General features: G+C 42.4%; 1 protein-coding gene across 1 annotated transcript; it reads right to left on the bottom strand.

Moving 5' to 3' along the window:
- Positions 1-5,069: 5,069 nt before the first annotated feature.
- On the bottom strand, positions 5,070-9,044 carry LOC118408333 (dehydrogenase/reductase SDR family member 11-like). Its single transcript, XM_035809020.1, has 6 exons — positions 9,012-9,044; positions 8,675-8,769; positions 7,490-7,613; positions 6,974-7,066; positions 6,565-6,630; positions 5,070-5,694 (listed from the first exon to the last, which is right to left on the bottom strand). The coding sequence occupies exons 1-6, from the start codon at positions 9,042-9,044 to the stop codon at positions 5,653-5,655; spliced, it is 453 nt and encodes a 150-aa protein (XP_035664913.1). The 3' UTR covers positions 5,070-5,652.
- Positions 9,045-9,374: the final 330 nt, after the last annotated feature.

Genomic DNA, 9,374 nt, shown 5'->3' with positions numbered 1-9,374 from the left:
TAGGCGCAAGCGCTTTCTCTTTAACCTTATCGGTCACGGCACCGGTTACGGGGTGGGGTAGTGGCTCGACTGTAGCTTAGACTTTAAGTTTGGGTTCGGGATCCGCCGTATGGTTCTAAATGTTGCATTGCAAGTACTCGAAATCGGCATCCCGCAAAGTATTCGGATACGTATTTCTCGAGATCTTGCTGCAGGTGCATGCGCATTCGGTTTCGGTTTAGGTGTAGGCGCTAGCGCTTTCTTCTTATTCTAACCGGTCCCGGTCCCGGCTCCGGGTAGGGGTTATGTCAAGGGCGTAGCTGTGACTTTGAGTTTCGGCTCGGCAACCGCGGTCTGGTTGGAATGGGAACGTTGCAATGACTCGGAATGTGCAGGTCCCAACATCTTAGGATTCGTACTTCTCGTTCTAGTGATGCTCGAGCATGCGCATTCGGTTTAGGTTTAGGCGCAACCGCTAGCGCCTTCTTCTAAACACCGCCGGTCACGGCACCGGGTAGGGGGTGACTTAATGGCGCGACTGTAGCTTAGACTTTAAGTTCCGGCCCGGCAAACTTGGTATGGTTGGAAAGGTTGCATAGCAAGGAATCGAAAGGTGCAAACCGCAAAATATTCGGATACTTCCTTCTCGAGACATTCTTGCATGAGCATACGGGCTCTGTTTAGGTTTAGGCGCAACCGCTAGCGCCTTCTTCTAAACACCGCCGGTCACGGCACCGGGTAGGGGGTGACTTAATGGCGCGACTGTAGCTTAGACTTTAAGTTCCGGCCCGGCAAACTTGGTATGGTTGGAAAGGTTGCATAGCAAGGAATCGAAAGGTGCAAACCGCAAAATATTCGGATACTTCCTTCTCGAGATATTCTTGCATGAGCATACGGGCTCTGTTTAGGTTTAGGCGCAACCGCTAGCGCCTTCTTCTAAACACCGCCGGTCACGGCACCGGGTAGGGGGTGACTTAATGGCGCGACTGTAGCTTAGACTTTAAGTTCCGGCCCGGCAAACTTGGTATGGTTGGAAAGGTTGCATAGCAAGGAATCGAAAGGTGCAAACCGCAAAATATTCGGATACTTCCTTCTCGAGATATTCTTGCATGAGCATACGGGCTCTGTTTAGGTTTAGGCGCAACCGCTAGCGCCTTCTTCTAAACACCGCCGGTCACGGCACCGGGTAGGGGGTGACTTAATGGCGCGACTGTAGCTTAGACTTTAAGTTCCGGCCCGGCAAACTTGGTATGGTTGGAAAGGTTGCATAGCAAGGAATCGAAAGGTGCAAACCGCAAAATATTCGGATACTTCCTTCTCGAGATATTCTTGCATGAGCATACGGGCTCTGTTTAGGTTTAGGCGCAACCGCTAGCGCCTTCTTCTAAACACCGCCGGTCACGGCACCGGGTAGGGGGTGACTTAATGGCGCGACTGTAGCTTAGACTTTAAGTTCCGGCCCGGCAAACTTGGTATGGTTGGAAAGGTTGCATAGCAAGGAATCGAAAGGTGTAAACCGCAAAATATTCTGATACTTCCTTCTCGAGTTATTCTTGAGCATACGCGCTTTGTTTAGGCGCACCCGCTAGCGCCTTCTTCTAAACACCGCCGGTCACGGCACCGGGTAGGGGGTGACTTAATGGCGCGACTGTAGCTTAGACTTTAAGTTCCGGCCCGGCAAACTTGGTATGGTTGGAAAGGTTGCATAGCAAGGAATCGAAAGCTGCAAACCGCAAAATATTCTGATACTTCCTTCTCGAGATATTCTTGAGCATACGGGCTATAACGTCTTTGCTTATTTTTACCGCGTATGGCGATTTGAGCACGCATCTTCTGTCGATTTGTCGACGTTTGACAAATTTTTGTGCAATTATCCGGCGTTTGTGATGTTTCGTCGTGCAGATAAGCGAAGTCACTAACAATTGAGTGAATGGGAGACGGTTTGGGATTTGGGATTCCGTGCAATTACCCGAAGTGTGCGTTTATCCGAGGTGCAATTAACTGGCTTACACTGTATCACGCTCAAAATCATGCCTTCTCCTCGGCTGCCGTTTTGCATAAGGTTCGTGCAAATGCTCTTGCGTATCACATGTGATTCGTCCGATTTTCATTAAGATCCGTGCGTTTTCGCAGTGATTCGTGTGTATCACATAATATTCGTGCGCATTTCATAGGTTCATGCAAATGCTTAGGCACCCCTGGTCGTGGTAAAGGTGTGTGAAATTAGGTCTTTGTGATCTGTAACATACAAACATGTTATCGTGTTCACGGAGAGAGAAGAGAAGCAGACAGAGAGACTCACGATATATAAAACTCATTTTCACATTAGCATATGTACTCATTTCCATATCGCCTCTGATTGGTTATACTCCAAATTGAGTTAATTGACCACCTGCCTGTGGCGCGAGGGACAGGTGTAGCGCTGTGAATAGCAACATTTTCAAAATATTCCAGTTTGAAACCATAGCTAACTTCGACTTTATTGTCATTCAACCAGAACCAGATTTTGACAGCCAATTGCCTACTCTCCAAGGAGAGGCTAGGGTTTGGCTTTTTTAAACGTTTCTATCGGGCTTTCTATTTTGTATTTGAAAGAGTACCGATGGTTGATGTCTTGATACGGTCAGAGTTGTTGACAATGTGAACATTTTCTGTCTTTGTGACGTCACCTTTTTTCTGGTCTCTGCTTGGTCAAAAGTTCTCTGAACAACACCGTTGGGAACCAATGGGGGATATTACTTTTGTTGCATCATACACGTCAAACTGAACGGTGATGGTCAAAGTTGGAACCCATCCACTGACAGTGTAGGACGTTTTCGAAAGCTTGCAAGTTTCATAAACTCAACTTATAATGTGTCATGAGGTAAAAGTATGCTAATGCATCAAATATTTGTATTGGCATTTCATTTGCGTTTGGAACAGTATTTGTCTCGTGTGTTGGAAAATCCTCTGCATTTCCTCCATTCTCATTTGACACAAGCTGATGTTGAACTAGAAAGGCCGACATTTGCTTAAGAGCAAATACAGCATATTTCAGCCATACCCCTTCCCACGCAACATTGGACTGTTCCAAATCACCCCTGCGCAAAAATGGAACATCCTCTTAACAGTACATTATCCCCCAAAGTGGACTGGTATTGTGAATTGATTCCAGGTAAAAACAGAGCTTGCTTCTATTTTTCAGAAAATGACAATAATCACACCTTCCATTCAGAAAATTTTCATCATGACTGAAAATTGTTGAATGACTTCATGTAATGTCATTAACAATTTTCAGTACGATAACTAGGTGTAAGTTTAAAAAAGTATAAGCTCCTTGTGATGTGGGTACATTTATTATTGCAGTGAACTTTTTTTATTCAAGTAGGGCATACGATTTAATAGTTATCAAGCAGGTGCAGGTACTGTAGGAGCGTTTGTTAAAGTTTGTTTTTAGTTGCCTTTGACGGTTTGACCTGAAATAGTGTTACGCTTAACTCCTGAAGAGAAGTTAAGTGACTGCTGCGATTATCATAGATATGCCCCTAAGAACTGATACAATATAAAGCCTTCTGAATAGTCTAAAATGCGAGAGCCTTAGGCGGGCTTCGCTCCCCCTGGCGGGAACACTGCTATATACGGGATCATGAGGCCCCGCTTATGAATATTAATTAGCCTTTGGCCTCCTCTTCGCTGATTGGCTAGGTCTTTGATTCAATTAACTCTCCGGCTGACGCGCACAGGTGTGGCTCTGTGCGGGGTCACGGAAGGTCACGTCAGGAGGCCAAAAGAAAACAAATTTCCCCTCAGAAAAGTGCCAAAATTAATCATTTTAAAGTTGTTTATGTCAAAATTTTACTTGAATCTTGTTACCAAGTATCTAATGCCTATCTATACCAAATTTCAGGTCATTTAATTGTAATACCAGGGTACAGGGGCCAAAAGTGTCCTTTTTTTGGTCAAAAATTGGCCAAAAATCGCAAAAATAAGCATTTTGTTGCACTGTACACCAAAAGTGTTATTGAATTTATATGAGGGCATTATCAAGGCACATCTGTGTCAAATTTCAGCTCATTCGGTTGCAATACCAAGGTACAGGAGCCAAAAGTGTCCTTTTTTGGTCAAATATTGGTCAAAAAATCGCAAAAATAAGCATTTTGTTGTACTGTACACCAAAAGTGTTATCGAATTTATATGGGGGCATTATCAGGGCACGTCTCTGTCAAATTTCAGCTCATTTGGCTGTAATACCAGGGTACAGGGGCCAAAATATACAGTTTTGGTCTAAAATTGACCAAAAAATCTCAATAAAATCATTTTAGAGGCAGATATGAAAAAAATGGGAAAAAAGCATCAAGGTATTGGCCCACTCTACCCCTGTGCCGAATTTCAGGTGATTCGGTCCAGGAACGGCGGAGATGAATCACTTTGAAGATTTGACAGGAGAAAGAAAGAAAGAAAGAAAGAAACATTACGAATACAATATATTTCACCATACTATGTATGGCTGAAATATAAAGATACCTGGTGTTGATAGTGATGCAATGGTGAAGATGTTGCGCAGTCCAGTATAGTAGTTGGTGACCTGGCCTCTGGACCAAAATGTCAAATCCTGGCTGTTTTCACTCATTCCACTGTTGAACCACATGCATACTCCTGAGAAGGGTTGCAGTCTTTAGGATGGGTACACTGCTCATTGTACTAAAAGAGCTATAGGGGAGTTCCCTGGTACAATGAACCTGTAAATACTGTACATATTGTCTGTCGTCTCTGTCACGACCAGTGGAAGAGTAGTTCAACTGTTCATTGATTTCATGAAGCTAAACTGGTTCAAGATCACGAAAGCAACAGTCATTAGCTATCATCTTATATTGTCTTTTCTCAATGACAATATTCACGTTATATGAATCCAAGCACAAACAAACCATGGAGGAATACAGAAATGGTTCCAGCCATATCCTCCAAGAATTTTCCAATATATATATATAAGACACAGATTTGTAATGTTAGACTCTTGATTAGAGAGTTGAAGATGTCAGCAGGTTGTGCATTTATTAATCTAGTATAATCTTATTGTACGGAATTGAAACAAAACAGGATAGAGAGGTAACTTTGCTGATTCTGATACTTTATTGGATGCATAATTTACTGAGGTAGCTCTGGAAATGTGTGGCACACTGCATATGTAAAGGGGGAGGGGTGTTCCCCAGTTCTTAGAATACTACAATGAGAATAAAGGGACAACATCTGTTGAGATACAATTAACAAAAGCATGTTCACATACTTTGGATTATTGGACGGGAATAATTTTCCTGATCATTTGATTTGAAAGTCCAAACATATATTAATAAAGTTCGGACACTAAGATCAGATACTAAGGTCTGCCGTCGTAATAATGGCAATCAATCTCTTTCGTCTATGGAATGTCTATAGACAGCTATCACCTATGAATTGCAAATTCATCCCCAGAAATACTACAGTCTAGTTTGAGAAAAGTTGCCACTTCCAATCAAGCTGGAACCTGGTGAGAAGTAGATGCCCTGACCTAACTTTGTGGAGACTGAGAGGTACCTCAGGTATCCATCAGTCCACCAGAAAAAAATTGTGGCTTCAGAGTTGCGGGGCTTCATGTACCTCATAGGTGTTTTGTGGTATCTAGCCATTTCTATTATCTGTGCTGAAGATCCTTGTCTGTTACATGGTCTGTTCTGTTGGCCTCATCCAAATGTCATTAATCTGAAAATAAAAACAGAATGATTTTCTACTTCAAGACAACTGCAATATTTCCTTATTCTAAGAACTATATGTACATTAATATTCCAAAAACATAAATACAGTTGTAGTGATCATCCTTCTGTACAGTACCACAGCAATTTTACTCACCACTTGAGCAAACTGCCATTTGATCACCTCACACTGGAATGTAAGGTTTGATCCACTCACACTGGGATGTAAGGTTTGATCCACTCACACTGGGATGTAGGTTTTGATCCACTCACACTGGGATGTAGGGTTTGATCCACTCACACTGGCATGTAAGGTTTGATCCACTCACACTGGGATGTAAGGTTTGATCCTCTCACACTGGCATGTAAGGTTTGATCCACTCACACTGGAATGTAAGGTTTGATCCACTCACACTGAGACCACCTTGCCACCAGTCGAACTATCATGTATACAGTACATTATTCTATTTTTATATGTCTGATCAGGGTTGTAGCCAGCACCCGTCCTTCTGTCCTTTGACAGAATTTTGCAGCTAGGGACGGAAAAAAATTTGCCCATTCCGTCCTTTGTAAAGGACAAAAATATGATATGTAATTTGTAAAAAAAAACTGTCTCCCTTGTGTAATTTTTCACTAAAACAGATGTTTTTGAACAGCTTAGTCTACTAGCAAAATTTACATCTCAAAATGCAGGATATAGCGTTCAGAAGGTCTAGATCTCAAAATTTCCTGGTGGACCATGCCCAAGCCCCCCTCCCGACATTCCTAGGAACTTTGCACCAAAGGCGCTCAATAGGATCCAAAATCGAGGGGACGGAAAATGATTTTAGGCTGGATACAATCCTGCGTCTGATGTAAGTCCTCAGTCCATAAAGCTCACCTCCACATGTGGTGGGGCACCCAAGACATACAGAACTGCATCAGCAAGGTCCTTGGCTTGCAGGCACTGAAAAAATATAAAACAGAGTATAAATGTTATCTTCTATTTTTATTTATTGGTTTGGCTGTTTAGTACGGCCACGGTCAGTGCTGCCCAACTAGCTTGTGGCTGTTACAAAGGGCTAGCCCTGCTGTCAATAACAGAGACAATACAAATGGGATTTGACAAGGACAGGATAGCTATCAATAACAATATTCTTACGCTGTTGCATTTGCATCACAGCAGCCTAATCATGATCATGACTGATCAGTCTTATCAATTAGACACCGACAACACATCAAAGCAGCCTTCATTATCATTGATCATGATTGATCAATTAGATACCGTACAACACAACATGATGACTTACTTCAATGCTGGCATAAAGATCTCGAGCCTTTTGTGGGTCATCTTTATTACGACGAAAGGCAAACTCTGTCTCCACTAGTCCAGGAGAAATGCACTGTACAAAACAGGACGAAAGAATGAAAGAATGATTATGTAAAATACATTGTACCTTCATGAAACTTTTCCCTTTTAAGCAAACAATACGACGACTTGTAATTGTACATTGAATATGTTTGTGTCTCAAAAGACTGCATATAGTATGGAATAATAAACAATAGATTCTTTTTCTCTCACATCTTCTTCTCTGACTTTGCAATTGACTTTGGCATAATATGACATAATCCATTTTCCAATATTACTTTGCAACTTAAGCATATATTTGCTCATTTTGCAGCTACTTTGTACAACTTACAGTACGGTCAGAAACTTTGCAAACAGACAAAAGTTGATGTGCATGCAGATGTCATCAAAAAGTCAAATCAACATTGCCTAATACGTAATAAACTTCAGTAGTTGAAGCAGCATCTACGAGACGGACCGTCGCTCTGATGTGTGACTTCATCTCCCTCAACTCCCTCCTCAGTCCTTCAGTCATGGCTGTCATGGCGAACTTCGTCATACAGTAAAAGACATTGCTAGCAGAAATGCGATGACCAGACATACTGAAACAATACAGAATTATTTTTTTTTCATATGTATCCACATTTATATCTTAGGAACAACATAGCTATGATATAGTATCAAAAATAAATTCATCAGGTTGGTGGGTTATGGGCTTTTAGCTAGGACTTATTATACTATATAATAGGGTGTCCAAATTTCCCAATGAGTCATAGTACCGGTAAGTGATATTGATGCGACTAGGGGTTGGTACCGGTACAAAACCGTTTTTCTTCTTCTTGAACCGGTCCAGAAAAAACGGACCTGAAAAAATTCGGTGGACCTGATGTTGTACCTATTGGACAATGATCAGATTACATGTTCAGGCATTCACACGTTTTGGGGCTTACCTGAGTCAAGGAAAATAACAAGAGCAAAGTACAGTAGAGTCTATGGTCATTTTATCAAATTTCACAGTCAATAGTACAGAGGTAGTTAGCCTTGTAGGCTTTTAAAATGTCAGTGGGAGTCGAATACTACATAAAACAGATTACTTTGTAGTGAAATGGACCATTGTTTTGAGCTTCGTCCATTCACAAGTTCTCATATATTTAATCAGGTCCAGGTTCAGGTCTGGACCTGGACCTGGACCTGATCCTTTGGACCTGAACCAGACCTGGACCTGAATTTGATGTACCAGTACCCACCCCTAGATGCGACTATTGTAGGGGCGTCCGGAGGGTATCCACCTTCCATAATGAGAATTTTCAATAAAATGGTGCATTCTAAGATATCCTGAAGGGCAGAATTACTGCCAGAGAGGTCACAGTAGAAGACAGTGACCACAAATGACCTAGTGGCATTCATGCTTGTTAGAGGATCTTCTTCCCAGTGAAAGGGCATATGCATCTAGTGCGCACAATTTCTTGTTATTTTAAGGAAAGCATGTCTAAATGACACCTAGACGCATGCCTGACGAAAAGTCTGATTGCAGTCCTTATGATGATAGGCCAATACTTGTAACAGGCAACGACCATCGGTTATGTCAATCCTTACACAAATGTGGTAAATCTCTATGGCCAAGGCCGAAGATGTATCAAGGTTACATAAAGGTACAAAAAACCTGTTCAGGGTGATGATGTGTCCATCGTCCACTTCTCGCTTCCTCATCTGCTGCACAGCCAGCTGGGAACAGAGGGTGGGCGCTAGGATGTTCACCTAGCGGAATGGACAAGAAGTGCTGGCTACTCACTTTTTTCACCCATTTCTAAATTTAATCCAGATGCTTGAGTAAACTGTTAGCTTGAGTCCTCCTTACTAGCACGTGTATAAATTTCAAGATGGCGGACGGACGCGGACACGCGTCGTTAGCTCTCCGTATGTGACTTAGTTTGGAGTACCATAATACTACATGGAGTAAGGTATTTTAGTGCATATGTGAGTCTATCTTAACGTCTCACGTATTCTATAATTTTGAGGATTTTTAATAACATCTGTAACGACAGAGGAACATTGAAATATGGGAGCCGAGTCCAAGACGCCAAAGGGTAAGACGCCCACGACGAAACCATGGAATATCAATCTCTCCAAAGTCCCGCTGGACGAAACCCTGGCCTTCGACTACGAAGACGTGGAAAAGTCTCGACTGTGTGGAGTGAAACTGCGGACAAGCCAGCTAGACAAGTGGATTCAACTTCACAAGGACAACTTTGACAAGAACTTTGAAGACCACAAAGGAACAACAGTGACCTGGAAATCCACGCAAGGCACAACAAGCTTGTCCGTCAACTTCTCATCGGCAACAAAGACAGGTAAAAGCCTTC

The sequence above is a fragment of the Branchiostoma floridae genome, unplaced genomic scaffold (genome assembly GCF_000003815.2).
Source record: "Branchiostoma floridae strain S238N-H82 unplaced genomic scaffold, Bfl_VNyyK Sc7u5tJ_1573, whole genome shotgun sequence".
Classification (NCBI taxonomy): domain Eukaryota; kingdom Metazoa; phylum Chordata; class Leptocardii; order Amphioxiformes; family Branchiostomatidae; genus Branchiostoma; species Branchiostoma floridae.
The sequence above is the reverse complement of the archived record's forward strand: the minus strand, read 5'-3'. Positions and strand labels throughout refer to the sequence as shown.

What these genes read in the sequence shown, in the direction of transcription:
- LOC118408333 (XM_035809020.1), bottom strand. Translation starts at nt 9,044, where the DNA reads ATGTTATTAAAAATCCTCAAAATTATAGAATAC. An exon ending in ATCTTTATGCCAGCATTGAA is followed by an intron (nt 6,631 to 6,973) that starts GTAAGTCATCAT and finishes ATATTTTTTCAG; the next exon opens with TGCCTGCAAGCCAAGGACCT. An exon ending in GTGCCCCACCACATGTGGAG is followed by an intron (nt 5,695 to 6,564) that starts GTGAGCTTTATG and finishes TTTTATTTTCAG; the next exon opens with ATTAATGACATTTGGATGAG.